Source organism: Myotis brandtii, unplaced genomic scaffold (assembly GCF_000412655.1).
Source record: "Myotis brandtii unplaced genomic scaffold, ASM41265v1 scaffold456, whole genome shotgun sequence".
Classification (NCBI taxonomy): domain Eukaryota; kingdom Metazoa; phylum Chordata; class Mammalia; order Chiroptera; family Vespertilionidae; genus Myotis; species Myotis brandtii.
This window is the reverse complement of record NW_005367431.1, coordinates 1,942,966-1,960,148: the sequence shown is the minus strand read 5'-3', so window position 1 is coordinate 1,960,148 and position 17,183 is coordinate 1,942,966. Positions and strand designations below refer to the sequence as shown.

At 42.1% G+C, this 17,183-nt stretch overlaps 1 protein-coding gene across 5 annotated transcripts in view; it reads left to right on the top strand.

Moving 5' to 3' along the window:
* Positions 1 to 13,848, top strand: part of TRNAU1AP (tRNA selenocysteine 1 associated protein 1) — a 16,357-nt gene extending 2,509 nt beyond the window's left edge. The window contains exons 1-8 of one of the 5 annotated variants that reach the window (XM_014546813.1): positions 3,650 to 3,742; positions 4,127 to 4,274; positions 4,337 to 4,412; positions 5,954 to 6,085; positions 7,077 to 7,196; positions 10,243 to 10,405; positions 10,617 to 10,650; positions 13,569 to 13,848. In XM_014546813.1, coding sequence (XP_014402299.1) covers positions 4,262 to 4,274; positions 4,337 to 4,412; positions 5,954 to 6,085; positions 7,077 to 7,196; positions 10,243 to 10,405; positions 10,617 to 10,650; positions 13,569 to 13,705 — 675 coding nt within the window. In that variant the 5' untranslated portion in view covers positions 3,650 to 3,742; positions 4,127 to 4,261 and the 3' untranslated portion in view covers positions 13,706 to 13,848. Of the gene's footprint in view, positions 1 to 3,642; positions 3,743 to 4,126; positions 4,275 to 4,336; positions 4,413 to 5,953; positions 6,086 to 7,076; positions 7,197 to 10,242; positions 10,406 to 10,616; positions 10,651 to 13,568 lie in introns of those variants that run through there. The other 4 variants (XM_014546810.1, XM_005875245.2, XM_014546812.1 and 1 more) reach the window with 4 other exon arrangements.
* The last annotated feature ends 3,335 nt before the right edge of the window (positions 13,849 to 17,183 follow it).

Here is a 17,183-nt window from a genome sequence, read left to right as displayed (position 1 = left end):
CTTTCACAGGGGTCGCCTAAGACCATCGGAAAACACATATATAATTACATATTGTTTTTGTGATTAATCACTATGCTTTAATTATGTTCAATTTATAACAATAAAATACATCCTGCATGTCAGATATTTACATTACGATTCATAACAGCAAAATTATAGTTATGAAGTAGCAACGAAAATAATTGTATGGTTGGGGGTCACCACAACATGAGGAACTGTATTAAAGGGTCGCGGCATTAGGAAGGTTGAGAACCACTGCTTTAGTCCATAGGCCGAAGCTCTATCCATTGAGCCAAACCAGCTAGGGCTATATTTATTTACTTATTTTTTAAAAACTGACCACCAGGGTTTTTACAGAGAGGAAGGGAGAGGGATAGAGAGTTAGAAACATCGATGAGAGAGAAACATCGATCAGCTGCCTCCTGCACACCCCCTACTGGGGATGTGCCTGTAACCAGGGTACATACCCATGACCAGAATCGAACCTGGGACCCTTCAGTCCGCAGGCCGACGCTCTATCCACTGGGCCAAACGGTTAGGGCTATATTTATTTTTTTAAAGATTTGTTTTTCAGTGAAGGGAAACATTTGCCACTGAGCCAAACCAGCTATGGCATGTTATGTATATTTAACTACAATTCTTAAAAAAAAAAAAATGACCTGGGTAGTGTTGCTCAGTAGTTAGAGCGTCTGCACAGGAAGGGTCTCAGGTTCTATTCTTGATCAGAGCACATACTGGGTTGCAGGCTATGTCTCTCTCACATTGATGTTTCTCTCAGTGTGCCCCTCTCCGTTCCTCTCTCTAAAAATCAATAAAAACATGTTCTCTGGTAAAGATTTTTTTTTTAAAAAAAGGAACAAACTGCTTCCATAGTGACAACATGAATGAATCTCAAAGGCATTACGCTATATGAAAGAAGCCTTACTGTATGATTCTACTAATTGAAAATTCTGGAATATACAAAATTCATCTGTGGTAGAAATAACTCATGATCTAGAAGATTTGTGCATTTCATTGCATATAAACCAAAAGAGAAAAAAACTGTAAATGATAATTTAACTCTAGGCAACAATATTCATGTTAAAGTCATTGAGTTGCCGAAACCGGTTTGGCTCAGTGGATAGAGCGTCGGCCTGTGGACTGAAAGGTCCCGGGTTCGATTCCGGTCAAGGGCATGTACCTGGGTTGTGGGCACATCCCCAGTAGGAGATGTGCAGGAGGCAGCTAATCGATGTTTCTCTCTCATCGATGTTTCTAACTCTCTATCTCTCTCCCTTCCTCTCTGTAAAAAATCAATAAAATATATTTAAAAAAAAAAAAGTCATTGAGGCAAGTTCACCAATATCTGCAACTTACTTTGAAATGTATCAAAAAAATAAGGATGATACATGGGTAGAAGGATGGATAGTTGGATAAAATAGTATGATAAAATATTCATTGCAGGTGATGCAAGTGTGGGTGTTTGCTGTAGAGTTATTTCAGTTTTTATGTTGGGAATTTGTCATAATATAATGTTGGGTAAAGGATGTAATCACACTATCCTGAATTCAAATCCAACCTTTGGCACGTACAAGCTGTGTGCTTTATGGTGTATTGTATAATCCTGTTACGTCTCAGTCTTCACATATAAATGGGTGTAATGCTTTTTTTGCCTCATAGAGTAATGTGAGGATTAGATGAGATGGTGCATGTGAAGTGTTCCACAGTGGCTGGCCCTAAATGAGTGATCAGTTCTTACAGGTGGTGGTCTTTACATCTGTGAGCCTTAAAATTCCATACACAGATTTGGCCCACCATTTTTCTTAACATCAGCAACCATTTATGGAGCTCATAGACTATTCTCTGATCCTTGGGCTTAGGTATTGCTCTTGCCCATACCTTCTTGGTAAGATCTAAAATAGTATTTCCAGAAAAGTTGGGATTCTTTCACTGGTAATAGCTTTAAGGTTGATGTTAAGGAAGTTAACAGTTGTCAGTATCTTTTAGTAGGAAGAAGATATAGCCACATCCTCCTAGTGATGCTATTAAAATCAGAACACTAGGAATCTCATGGTTATCCCCCAGTAGGTAAGGTCCATGGTTTACTTTATCTAACTAGATTGTAAGTTTCTTGAGGATAGGAACCATGTTCTCCAACTCTGTATCAGCCTCTGGAGGTGATTCAAAAATGTTTTAAGCCCTAGCTGGTTTGGCTTAGTGGATAGGGTCCCAGGTTCGATTCCAGTCAAGGGAACATGCCTGGGTTATGGGCTCGATCCCCAGAGGAGGGTGTGCAGGAGGCAGCCAGTCAATGACTTCTCTCATCAATTGACCTTCTATCTCTTTCTCCCTCTCCCTTCCTCTCTGAAATCAATAAAAATATTTAAAAATTTTTTAAAAAGTTTTAATATGAAAAATTTCAAACAAACCTACAAAGATAGTATAATGAATAATCATACAGCCACCACCTAATTTCAATAATTATTAACATGTTGCCATATTTTCCTTATTTATCTAAATCTATCCTTTTTCCAGAGCGGGAAGGAGAGGGAGAGATAGAAACATCAATGATGATAAAGAATAATTGATCGGCTGCCACCTGCACACCCCCCACTAGGGATCTAGCCCGCAACCTGGGCATGTGCCCTGACCGGGAATCGAACCGTGACCTCCTGGTTCATAGGTCGATGCTCAACCACCTCAGTGGGCTAAATCTGTCTTTAGAAAGATATATAGATAGATGATTTCTTTTTGCTGAACCATTGGAAAGTAAATTACAGGCATTGTGACACTTCACTTCTAAATATTTAAGCATACATTGCCCAAAACTGGACATTCTCTTACATAACCACATGCTCATATCACAGTAAGAAAATAATGATATACCATATAATGGCCAGTCTTTAAATTTTTATAATTGTTCCCAGACTATCTTTTTTGGCTTTTTTGGTTTGCTTTTTAATGAATTGGGATCTAATCAGAGATCAGATACTGCATTGCATTTAGTTTTTTAGTCTACACTTTTCAGTGTAGAAAAGTCCACCTCTTTTCTCATAAATATTGGCTTTTTAAAGAGGAAAACTAATTGTCTTACATAGGTCCTACATTCTGGATTCTGGTCCTATATTCTGGATTTCTTTGTTTCTTTGTGTTTTACTTGTTCTGTTTCTAATATTTCCTGTAAACTTAAGGTTTGATTGGATTGTATTAAACATTTTTGGCAAAAGTACTTCATAGGTAAAACAGTACATAAATGTTTACTAATTCTGGGACTGGCCCAGATTGACAGTCGTTATATATATATATATATATACATATTTTTATTTATTTCAAAGAGGAAAGGGGGAGGAGGGAGAGATAGAAACATCAATGATGAGAATCATTGATCGGCTGCCTCCTTGCATACCTCCTACTGGGAATCGAACCCACAATCTGGGCATGTGCCCTGACTGGGAATCGAACTGTGACCTGGTTCATGGTCAATGCTTAACCACTAAACCACGCAGGCCGTGCAACAGTTCCGTTATTTGTAAGTTCTGAACTGGAATTTGGCAGGGAACAAAAACAATGTGGGCTCTGGTTAGAAAATCATTTTTCCCTCTCTTCAGTCTCTCATCTGGGAACCGCATCTCTAACCATTCTCTCTGTTTTCTTTCTTTCCAGGATCCCAGCTGGTTACTGTTTTGTAGAATTTGCAGATTTGGCCACAGCCGAGAAGTGTTTGCATAAAATTAATGGGAAACCCCTTCCAGGAGCCACACCTGTAAGGACACTTAGATAATGATGATGTTGCCATTTTTATTGTTATCAGTAACTGTCATTTATTGAATCCCTACTATATATTTATATTATTTTATTTAATTGTGTAACAACCCTGAAGAGTGGGCATTGTTATCTTTGACAGCCTGGGAAGCTGAAGCTCAGGGAAGTGGAATAACTTGCCCAGGGCAAAACAGGTAGCAAGTGGCAATGCCAGGAAGCGAAATGAAGATTGGTTGACCCTGAAACCCATGCCCTTTCTACTCTGCACCTCTGCCTCTCTTAATGGAAGACTTGAAACTAGACCTCTTGCCTGATTGAGAAAGTAGAACAGGCTGGCAGAAGTGAGGACACATTTCAAGAGAGTTACATTTTGCTCTTCCCACAGTTACTTAGCTTCCAGCTGCACCAAGCTGGCACACGGGGGCTCATAGAACCATGGAGCTGGCAGTGCCCTTAGCGGTCATCCGTGCAACCCCCTCATTTTATACAGGAGAAAAAGCTGAGGCTTAGAGAGGGGGAGATGTTTTGGCAAGGTAATTTATTTCAGTTTTTTTCAAATATTGTTTGACTCTTAAAACACCTTTCTCTGTTTTAGTTTGTTTGTTTTTAAATTTCCAGGCAAAACGTTTTAAACTGAACTATGCTACTTATGGGAAACAACCAGATAACAGGTAAGTACAGAGCAGCCCCGACCTAGCTTCAAGCCCCAGGAAATGTCTAGAGAGAGACGAGATGTGTCACTGTGCAGGTCACCACCAAAGAGGAGGATAGGGGGTTGAGTTTGGCTCCACTTTGCCTCCCTCCTGAAGGAGGGCACCTTACTGTTAATGCTTCATGTGGAGGCCTGTGTTTTCTCTGTATTTGGTCTCTTTCTAGCCTTCTACCCCATTACTTCCCACAGTGTTGAGGTTTTATTCCATAATAATTGACGTTGTAGAAATAATTTTTTAAAAATATATTTTTATTGATTTTTAGAGAGAGGAAGGGAGAGGGATAGAGAGAGAGAGAAAGATCGATGAGAGAGGAAGTCATCGATTTGCTGTCTCCTGCACGGCCCCCACTGGGATGGTGCCCACAACCTGGGCATGTGCTCTGACTGGGAATCGAGCTGGCGACCTCTTGGTTCCTGGGTTGACGACGCTCAACCGCTGAGCCACACCAGCCGGGCATATAGCAGTATAATTTGATTCAGCATTTCAGGTTGCTGTGTGAAAACTTTAAAACAATGTATCAAAATCTTTAGAAAGATTTGTACCCACTCACCTCCATAATTCTGCTTCTCAGAATTTATTCATCATGTGGGTAAGATTAGCCTCAAAGGTGTTAATTGAAATGTTATGTATAGTGGGCAAAATTGGGGGGAAACCAAATCTAATAATAGGGAAGTGGTTTAAATTACAATATGTGCATTAATAGAAGTGCGATATATCCATTAATAAGTCATGTTGTAGCAGAATAATGACATGTCAAGATGTTGGCTAAGTTAAAAGTGAAAAAATGCTATCAGAAAAAAAAAGTGGTCTTTTACAGAAAAAGTTGGATGACCCTTATTCTAAAATTTGAGAAATTGCATTTAGCTAGGTTTTAAGGTGTTTAGTAGATAATATCCAGTTCTCATTCTCTCTGTGTTTCACCATTTAAGTTAAAAGTATGCAATGATGCCCTGGCTGGTTTGGTTCAGTTGTTAGAGTGTTGGCCCTCACACTGAAGGGTCTGGGGTTCGATTACTGGTCAAGAGCACGCACCTGGGTTGCAGGTTTGATCCACAGCCCTGCTTGGGGTGTGTTCGGAAGGCAACCAATGGATGTGTCTCTCATATTGATGTTTCTTTCTCTCCCCACACCTTTCTTCCATTCTTATCTAAAAGCAATGGAAAAATATCCTCAGGTAAGGATTTTTTAAAATGCAATGACTGCAAAACATCTAGTTTTATATTTTGAGTACCTCTGACCTCAACCTCCATCTGCACTCATGTAATCCTTGAAGCCAGACGACTTTTGTGCAGTGGATGGATGAAGGACTTGGGCGGAGCAGGGAACTACCTCCATACCTCTTCTGCCAGGACTGCCAAATGAAACAAATTAGGACCTGGTTAAGGACCCACCAGATGTGTCATTCCCTAAAAAGGCTCAGAAAGGGTTTACCTAGAATGGGCCAAAAGAAGTTGTCAGAACAAAGGTCTTTGTCTCTGAATCTTGTTCTCTCCTCTCAGCCCTGAGTACTCCCTCTTTGTGGGGGACCTGACCCCAGACGTGGATGACGGCATGCTGTATGAATTCTTTGTCAAAGTCTACCCCTCCTGCCGGGGAGGCAAGGTGGTTTTGGACCAGACAGGCGTGTCTAAGTAAGGCCTTCCGTGTTACTGATGCTCACCCTGTTAGTTTCAGCATTTTTCTCATGGATTGAGGTGTTATAGAAAGGTCATGTAGTGTGGTAGTTAAGCGCACAGGTTCTAGAACCAAACTGCCTGGGTTGGAATCCTGGCTCCAGGACCGGCCAGGTATAGTACAGGAGACAGGTTACTGAACCTCTGAGCCCATTTCCTCATCTATGAAACAAGACTGATTCATAGTATCTGCTCACAGGGGCAATGTAAGGATTAAATTATGTAATATAACTAAAGCAGTAGGAAATGCTATATAGGTGTTTGTATTTTTTTATTTTTACTTAAAAAGTGGGAAAGCCTCAAAAAAACGCTCGTTCTTTGAAGTCTGAGAAACTTGGATTTGAATCCTGCTTCTACTGTGACTTTGGGCAGATTGGTACACCTTTCTGAACTTAGTTCCCTCTTCAGTAAAATGTGGATACTACATCAAATTGTTGGACCGTTCAGTGAGATAACCCTGGAAAAATGCTCAGCACAGTGTCTGGGAGATAGTGTTCATTAGATATTAGCTATCATTCATCTATCTATTCCCCCTGGGAGAAGATGAGTTCAGGAGATCAAGAACCCTGTCTGCGTATGACTACCAAGACCTAGTGCATATAGACAGACTCAATAAATATTTGCTGAAGAAACTATTACTACTGCTGTTACCATAATGAAAGTAATATTTCCTAGTAGATTGGGAGGGAAGTTACTGTTTGGGCAGGAGACTCATCAGTGAAAGTGGAGAGAGAGTGGTGAACTGAAGGTGGGGATTCCTATAGATCTCAGGATCCTCCAGTGCTTGAATCTCACATTGCTCTGCGACACGCCTCCCCGATGGGGCTCTCATTCCTGCCCACATAGTTTGATGGACTCTCTATCCCTTTCAGCCCCTTTTCCATTCTTAGACTTTACCTTCATTCCATTTGTGATCTATATATCGTGTGTGTGGTGTTTTTTCCTGCAGGGGCTATGGTTTTGTGAAGTTCACAGATGAACTGGAACAGAAGCGAGCCCTAACAGAGTGCCAGGGAGCAGTAGGACTGGGATCTAAACCAGTACGGCTGAGTGTGGCAATCCCTAAAGCGTGAGTCCTGTGCTGACAGGGAAGGTAGAGGGCCTCTGGGCTGACCCCCACCTGGATACTCCTCACCTGTTTGTTGATCATCAGAGCATCCACATGCTGGATGGGAGGCTATAGAGAGATTCAGTTCACTCACAAATAAGGAATGCCTGATATTCGCCAGGCTGTTTGCTGGGTGTTGGAGATGAATGAGCATAACCCTCCAGGAGCTTATGGTTGGGGGGAGAGCTCTGACCTGGAAGACAGATACATTCAGACATTGCTGATAGCAGTGCTGGAGAAGCAGTTTGGTACCACATATGTAATGCCCCTGCTCTTTGCCCCGTAGTGCCACTGTTAGACATTGACCCAGAGATTAAGAATTGAACAGAAGGAAAAATTTACACCCAATTTTAAGCTTATTTATGTCAATGAAACCTATAAACCTGTGACTGTCCCATGCTTTGGGAATGGCTGAGGATTAATGATCCAAACACTCTATAGACTAGTATATACATCACTATTGTACCTGTCATGCTAGGCAGAAAACAACTCCAAGCAGGTTTCTCACTCAGATGTAAGACAACTTTTTTCTGCATAGAATCTTCATCCTTTGACCAAAGCAGTAATTGTCTATTAGGGGCAATTTTTGTCCCCCAGGGGCCATTAGCAACATCTGGAGACAACTTTAGTTGTTACAACTCAGAGAGGGTATTACTGGCATCTAATGAATAGATGCTCTAAACATCCAGTGATGCACAGGACAACCCCCACAACAAGCACTTACCTGCTCCCCTCCCTCTGCCAACGTCAGTAATGCCAAGACGGAGAAGCTCTTCCAGAGATACGAGATGGGCTGCTGCTTTAGGGTGGGGCTTCCAAATGGCCATGTTTTCACAGCAGCAAAGGATTTGCAGGTTCCTTATGGCTTGTTGTGCTTTTAACACAGAGAAGATCAGCCTGAGTGATTTCTCCCCCAAAGTGTTATTTTTTCTAAACTCTATTATATATATGAAAACATTAAAGAAGCCATTTAAAAGAAATTTCCTCCTTACCCTCAAGTGACTAACTATAATTTCTGAGTTTGTTTCTAGCTCCTCCTTAGCTATCCATGACATATACATTTACATATACATATACATGCACACAGTACATATGAGTCAGTTTACATGCTGTAGGATACATATACATATACATATACATATACATATACATATACATATACATACACACAGTACATATGAGTCAGTTTACATGCTGTAAATTGATTTCTTTGTTCATTTCACAATAACAGTGCTCTTTTCCCCCCAGTTTACTCAGTATACACACTCACTTTTCCATATAGTTGCCCAATCATCATCATATTTTTACTGCAGGTAATCCTTCTGGCTGTATGTTCTGACAGAGTCCCTTCTGCAGAGAGGTTATATTCTGTTACATCTAGTTCTTCACTGAATGTTGTCAGTATTTGGTGCCTGTTTCTAGGCTGTAGGAATTGAGGGAGGTAAGAGTTCCCTTTGAGAGCTAGACTGTAAGAGCTGAGTGTGGAGAGACTGTACCTTCAAGTACCTGAACATGGCAGGAGGGTGGTGGACCTTGGAAGCACCGTGGAAGGGGCGTTATGGAGACAAGGTATTGTCAGTTTTCAGCCTGGCCCTGGGCAGGGAGAGGGAATCATGCTGTTTGACGTCATCGAGCCACCCTGTCAGGAGATGATCAGATGTGGAGTCTCTCAAACTGCTCTGGCTGAGTCCTGCTCACCACACAGACATTGAATTTGCAAAGAACTTGGGAAGAGTTCATTCAGACTTGAGCATTTTGTGGTTCCTGTGATGGGGATTTCTATGGTGGTTCAACTCCTGCTTATGACTTGGTTTCTTCTTTGGTTTCACTCCGAGATAGAATGCACCAATCATGAGGACGTCCCACGTCCCACATCCCACACTATGTGACTGTTACAACTTTACTTATAAACCAGACTTTGCCTCCTGTGTGTGTTTGGTGTGCACCTATGGTAGACTCTGGCCCGAGTACAATGACTCTGGAGGAACATTGTCATGTCTTCAGTTATGTTCTTTCATTCCTGTCAGCTGGGACTGCTGGTCATACCTCAGGCCTTTTTCAGAAGTTTGAAAACATAAAGTACTCACTCACATGTACTTTATTTTTGAGAGCAATGGGTCCTTTGCAGACTTGGCATTGTCTTTGGTTAGCAACTGGGGCAGCTGTACAATCAGAATAAGAAAGCTTTCCGCTGACCCTGGGCCTCAGCCCTGACTGGCAAAAGCAGGATGTAGGACACTTGAGTCTATCAGGCCAGCTGCTGTATGTAATGGTCTGGTGTTAGCATGAACCTTGTAGTTACATTCTGCTCCAATTGTGGGCATGGTATTGAGTAAATCACTTAACCTTTCAGACTCAGTAGTCTTATCTGTATAATGGGAATAATACATAATCGCTGTATCATAGGATTGTGCAGGACTTAAAACAGGAGACCATATATGAAAAGTAATTGGCACAGCTGAGTACCTACTCCGTAAATGGTAGCTATGACTACAGTGATGACGATAAGGCTACTGGAGCACTTCTCTTAATTCTTTGTAGGGAAGAGGTGATTAGATATTTTGAAGTTTGAAAAGCTTTTTGGGGTCATCCTAGTTCTAGATTCTTTAGCCATGTTTACCTGAGCCTTTATGGGTGGTAAAAAGCAGACACCGCCCCCCCACTCCCGCCCCCCAAGATCTTGGGAAGAGGAAAAGGTCATTACTGACAAACTTTGGTAACAGAGGAACGTAACCATTGAAAACTCCTATCTTCAAAGCATGGGCTGTGGAGCCAGACTGCCTGCTTGAATCACGTTTAGCTGTGTGGCCTTGGACAAATTATGTAACCTCTGTGTACCTCAGTTTCCTCATCTGTAAAATAGGAATAATGTATACTTTTGCAAGAGATTGTTGTGGGGATGAAATGAAGTTAATCTGTGTAAAGTGCTTAGAAAAGTCCTTGTTCAGTTAGTAAGTGTTTAGGAATGTTTGCTCACATTTGTTTATTTTTGGTTCTTTCTTCACAGTAGTCGTGTGAAGCCCGTGGAATATAGTCAGATGTACAGTTACAGCTACAACCAGTATTACCAGCAGTACCAGAACTACTATGCTCAGTGGGGCTATGACCAGAATACAGGCAGCTACAGCTACAGTTACCCCCAGTATGGCTATACCCAGAGCACCATGCAGGTAACCATGGTTTGGCAAGTCTGCTCTCTTGGGTTTTGTCATCCTTTAGAGACATGGGTCATTCTCCAGGGTGGGATTGATAAGGACGGGGGCTTGGGCTTCAGAAAAAAAAATGGGGAAACATGGAGCAACCTAGTTGCTCTTGTTAAAAATAAGCCATCCTTGTTATGGGCCAGGATCCTTCTCACCCAACCTCTCTCTCTCTTGACAGACATATGAGGAAGTTGGAGATGATGCTTTGGAAGGTAAGAAAGGAGCCCATCACTCATTCCCTCTGTCAGCCATAATGCAGTGATTGCTTTGTGGCTGGCACTGTGCCTTCAGCTGGATGCTAAAGGAATGCATGGTGAATTCTGCCTAGAGGAACTTACATTCTAATGAGAGAGCCAGTGTATACATAATTCCAGTAAGAAGTGTGTGTGTCAGCCTAGGCCAGGTAACTAAGTTGGTTAGATCACCGTCTTGATATGCCAAATTTGCAGGTTCAATCCCTGGTCAGGGCACATACAAGAATCAATGAATGGCCCTGGCCAGTGTGGTTCAGTTGGTTGGGCGTTGTCCCATGCACCAAAAGTTTGCTGGTTTGATTCCCGGTGGGAGGCATGGAGGAGGCAGCTGATCAATGCTTCACTCTCCTATCGATGTTTCTCTCTCTCCTTCCTTCCTCTTCTAAAAATTGCTTAAAAAAATTTTTTTTAATCAATCAATAATAAATAAATAATTAAAATCAGAAGCAAAACTTAAAAAAAAAGTCACTGATTGCAGATGTTAATCACATCTACAAAATACCATCACAGCAACATTAGACTGGTGGTTGACCAAACAATTGGGCATCATAGCCTAGCCAAGTTTACACATAAAATTCAACTATCACACTATTAATAAATACAAATTAGAATATACCATGTTTCTATAAAAGTTAGTTCTTACTATGTTTATATGCTTTGAATCAGTAATTTTACTAGAAAGATTTTATCCCCAATGATAATCATCAGTATAGATAAAGATCCAATACATGATATGTTAAACAAAATGTATGTTTTAGATATATAATTCAGTTTTGATATATTGCAAAATTATCACTGCACTAAATCTAGTTAAGTCACCTTATAGAGGATGGGGAAAATACAGGCTTACGGTTGTTCATATGGAAAATAATACAATAGTTAATAAATAATAATACAAGCCCTGGCCAGTTGGTTGGGGGTCGTCCTGTGGGTTGCAGGTTTGATTCCAGGTAAGGGCACATGCCCAGGTTGTGGGCTCAATCCCCAGTGGGGGGCCTGCAGGAGGCAGCCAATGGATGTTTCTCTCCCTTCCTCTCTCTAAATATCAATAGACTATTCTTTCAAAAAATAATACAAAAAATACAATACAAAAAATAATAAACTTTTGCATACTCACAACTGTAAACCTACTTTGCCCCAGCCTATATAATTATAGTTAATCCAGCACCATTTGTTGAAAAACTGTTCTTTACCCTTTGAATTGTCTTTGGTACACTTGTTGAAAAGCCGTTTTCTATGAATGTATAGGTTTAGTTTGGGGCTCTTAACCCTAGTCAGTTGATCTATATGTCTATCCTTAAACCACTGCTGGTCTTTCTTACTGTAGCTTTTCAGTAAGTTTTGAAATGGGGAAGCGTGAGTCCTTGAACTTTGTTTTTTAAAGATTGTTTTGGCTAGTCTGGATTCCTTGCATTTCCATAAAAATTTTATGATCAGCTTGTCATTTTCTGCAAAACAAAACAAAAAAACAGCTGCAGCTATAGACCAATTTGGAGAACTTTTCCATCTTTACAAAATCATCTTTCAATCCAAGTACATGGGATGTCTTTCTGTTTATTAGGTATTCTTTAATTTCCAGTTTGCTTTTAAATGTGTTTAAATCAATGTGTGTGTGCATTTTAAACCAACACAGACCAAAAATATAAAATGTCATCAGTCATAGTAATTATTATTTTGAACTTTTATTGTGAAAGGTAACACATACATGGAAAAGTACATAAAGCAGCCCTGTCCGGTGTGGCTCATTTGGTTGAGCATCCTCCTGTGCACCAAAAGGTTGCTGGTTCAATTCTTGGTCAGGACACATGCCCAGGTTTTGGGTTTGGTTCCCTGTCAGGGTGCCTTGTACAGGAGGCAACCAATCAATGTTTCTCTCTCCCTCTCCCTTCCTCTCTAAAACCAATAAAAACATAGTTAAAAAAAGAAAGAAAAGTACGTAAAGCAAATGTATAGTTTAACATGTAATTATAAAGCAGTTGCCATGAGACCTGAATTCCAGTTAAGTAGAATATTAAAATGTATAGTTTAACATGTAATTATAAAGCAGTTGCCCATGAGACCTGAATTCCAGCCTCCAGAAGCCATCCTTCCCCCAGTCACAACCCCCAGCTTCTTGTGGTAACCATTTTTTTCCTTCTCTTTAGTTTTATCACCTAGGTATGTATCCCTAAACAATATGGTTTATTTTTGCCTTTTTGGCCTTTGTATAATGCAGTCATACTGAATGTACTACTGTCTTCTTTCATTCAATACTCATGCAAGTTTAGACTCAAGTTGTGTGCAGCCAAGGTTCTTTGTATGTGTGTGTTTTACTGATTTTTGAAAAATTGATGTGAGAAACATCGATTGGTTGCCTCCCGTATGCACTCTGATACGCACCCCGACTGGGGATCGAACACACAACCTGGGTAGGTACTCTAACTGGAAATCTAACTGGCAACCTTTCAATGCATAAGACAATACTCAACTGAGCCACACTGACCAGGGCAAGGTTCATTTTCAATGGTATATAATATTCATTCTAAGACTAGTGCTTTGGACTTAGTAAATTTGGATCAATTTCCAAGCTCAAAATTCAAATAACCACACCAGAAAATCCAGACACATGATAGCTAAATATAGGTGTTGCTTTAATAAATGTGGACTATTATTTGAGTACTAACTACACCTTACATTCTCCTATTTTCATCCTCACAGGAACCCTGCAAGGCAGTTGTATCAGTCCAAGTTAGGAGGGAACTCGGGCAGATAGGGAACTTGCCCTAGGAAACAGAGGTCTTGGGAACAGGGAACTGAACCCAAGTCTCATGGTCTTGTGGCTAGGGGGTATTTTCTCCCCTTGGTGCTCCCTAAATACATGCTTGGTTCTGTTCCAGACCCCATGCCACAGCTGGATGTGACCGAGGCCAACAAGGAGTTCATGGAGCAGAGTGAGGAGCTGTATGATGCACTGATGGATTGTCACTGGCAGCCCCTGGACACAGTGTCTTCAGAGATCCCTGCTGTGATGTAGCCAAGACAAAGAACAAGCCAGAATGGAGGACTATGTGAGGGAGAAAAGACTTCTTTAAAAACAACTCAAGAACTTTCACCTTTGGGAAATGTTTTATACGATTTTAATAATCAACTTTCATGAGATTATGAATAATACTGCAACACTGCTGCCTTTATTTGATATAGCCATTTGAGTTTGAAAACCAAGGGACCAACTTGAAAAGGGTTGAACAAGGTTCCCATCTGTCTTCGAACAATCATTTATCCAGTAGTTATCTGTACTCCGGGAGGTAACAATTTGGATTTTTTATGGTTTTAAAAATCTAGAGAAAAGGGGAGAGGGAGAAACATTGGTTACCTCCTGTTGACACCCTGATCTGGACTGAAGCCATAACCTGGGCATGTGTCCTAACTGGGAATTGAACCTGCGACATGGGAGGACGCTCAACCAAGCCAGACAGGCCAAGGCTGGAATTACTAATCAAAGTAGAATTACAAATGATATGAATCAGTTTAGCCAGGGACCCTTCTCAGGTGACACCTAAGTCCTTAAATTCTCTGGGATCAGAGTACATGGATCACCTATATATTAAATGAGCAATTTCTGCCTGCCATTTAAGTACTCCCAACATTGGCTTCAAATGTGGCCACTAGTAAAACTTTCAGCAGGAGGGGGGGTGCCTGCCTAGTCCAGGGTGTAAGAGAAAGTAATCAGAGTCAGCTAAAATGCATCAGACCTTCCATACACTATCCAAACAAATCAGGAAAGCCCATTTTCCAACTTATATTGTCATGTGGTACCCAGGACCCTCTTCCTGAGAAGTCTGGGTCTATGCTAGAAATCTGCTTCAGATTTTATTTTTGTGCCAGAGTAATTTGGGGGGTGGCAAAGGGGAGGAACTTCCAAGTTAAAGTGCCTATACCACAAAAAGCCTTCAAAGGTCCAATCTTAGGCTCAGCAAAGGAGAAACTACATCTAATTGCAATTATGGAACTGATCATATTGGCCTTTCTGAGAGGTCAGACTTTTTTACATGAGGCAGACTATGAATTAACTTGGGTCTTTAATATTTAGATTTATATACCAGCATTCAAAAAAAAACATGACATGTCACAGTTTCCACCTAAAATAACCTGTAACGAAAATTTCCTGGGGCTGAGCCCAAAGAAAGAAGCTGACAACTTCATTACATCAAGAATTTATTAAGGGAATGTAGCACACAAGACAATTCATGCTGCAGGGCAGGATGGATAAGGAACCAGCCCCACAATGAGGGGTGGGCAAAGGCCTAGTTCAAGAACCAGCAGGCCTTGGAGCCTGGAGAAGCTGAGATTTTCGTTACTTAAGTAGAACAGTCCATCTCCTTCACAAACTTGTCTTTTAGCTTGCTTCTTACTGTAGAGCTCTCCTGTAAAGGAAGTGTAAGCCAGTGTGTTAGTACTACCCCAATTAATAAATGCCACCCAGGCACTTTCCTAAGAGCTGGTCTCAGTCCCATATCCGCATTTATCATCCATAGATGTCCACTCAGATTAGGTTTCATCCCAGACCAGTCACCCTAAAAAAAAAAATCCCCAACTAGACGGCATGACTTGTTTCTACCAAATCTATCTTCCACTCTCCCTGGGGGAAGGGGATAAGACTGTGGTTTGAGGTTACCCCAAATGAGAATTTCACAGCAATCGGTTCTTGCCGCTCAAAGTTCAGGGCAGGTAGCTATTCAACTTACCCAACTCTGTAGATCCTGAATTACAAATGAAGACAGTTTACTGGTAAAAGATCTAAAAGAAAAAGAGAAAGTCACTTAAAAGCTGTTCCAAAGACAGAAATATTAGTCAGCAATCATTACACCAACTGCCCAGATTCACATCCATCCATCCTCCCTTTATCTCATTTTACAGGAAAGGATGAAACAAGTTCAAAGTCAATTCAACCTTGTTTGAAACTAGCCCACAGACTGTAAGCACTCTGAGGCCAGCTTCACTATTACTTTTCCTCCTCTACGACCACCAAGATCGGTGTTCAGATCCGATGGGAAAGGGAACCGGAGGGTCGGTTATTTTCAACATCTAACTTTACCTTATTCTAAAAGAGGGCAGCAACAAGCCGGTATCCTCAGCTACGTCATTATCAGACACTGCCAGGAAACATGGAGGCAACCTACAGGAGAAAAGGGTGAAAGCTCTAAACCAAAGTTGATTCAGTACATCCACCTGCATGGGCCCAGGTGGAAGGCTCCCAAGCCCAGGACCTGAGATATAGGAAAGGCGAGTGGCAGCTGCAGGTACTATGTTGACCTGAGCTGTCAAAGTCTCTCCAGGTTGCTCTGGCATGCAGTTGGAGAGCCCATGGCTACATGAGCCACAGCCCTTGGGAACATGCTGCACTGACCCACCAGCCAGCTCTCAAGTCTCCACAAGAAACCTACCAGGTCCTGCGGTGCCCTCACTGGCATGACTCCAGCGTGCTCACCCAGCAGAATCAACTCGAACCATCCTGCAATCTTCATCTGGCACCGCTAAGATGAGAACAGAAATTGTCCTGAATGGTCCTTCTTGGGTCTTCAGAACCATAGAGGTTTAACTGGCCTTTGATCCTGGTACTAACGCCTTAAACTTTTGAGGGCAATGACCTAAAGCATGGCCACGATCTGTGCTGCTTGCCACTGGATTTCCCCATATTGATGTCTAAACCCCCCCCCCCCCCCATACTATCTTGGTTGGCCTCAACAAGCTACTTCTCAAAAGCCTTATTCTGTTAATTCTATATGCAAGTCCCTATCACAGGGATATTCAACCTTTCCATCTCACGGCACAGACTAAACGACCATCTAGGAAAAGAGATCAGTGCCCTGACTAGTCAGGTGTTGCATCGTTTTAAAAATTCTTGCCACACCGGTTGGAAATCGCCGCACTATCAACATTTCTGCGGGCCTCTGAAAACATGGCAACTTTCATAAAGGTCCGTTTATGTGAGAGACGGCAGACACCATGAGAACTGTCTTTTCCTGAAATGTTGCAGATCGGTTACAGCAAACAGAACGGCGACCGTCAAGGAAAACTGTCACTCTGGGCTCCTTTTTGACCGCAGCAGCTACGTGGAAGCAGCTGCAGCTTCGATAAGGGCCACTGTGCCGCGCGGGGCAACCCCTGCCGCTCTCAGCCCTGAGCCACCGAATCCTGTGCATCGTTACTGCCTACGGACACGCATCGTCCTGGAGGCCAAACAGCCACCCCTGTAGGTCCGTTACCACTCAGCACGTGAATGACTGACTCGCCCTCCGCAACGTGGTGCAGCCATGGAATTACGGTGCAGTCCCTCCCCCAAGGTCACCGGGAAGATTCAGGTTCGATTCAGTCTGGCTGACACCACGCGGCCTCCCCCAAATTAAACACTTCAGGCTCAGGACTGCCGTGCCCCGGCCGCCTGCCCGCGCTCCTTACCCGTCAACCGGAGCGCAGAGCCGCGGACTCACGGGCCTCGGCCCCTCTCCCTG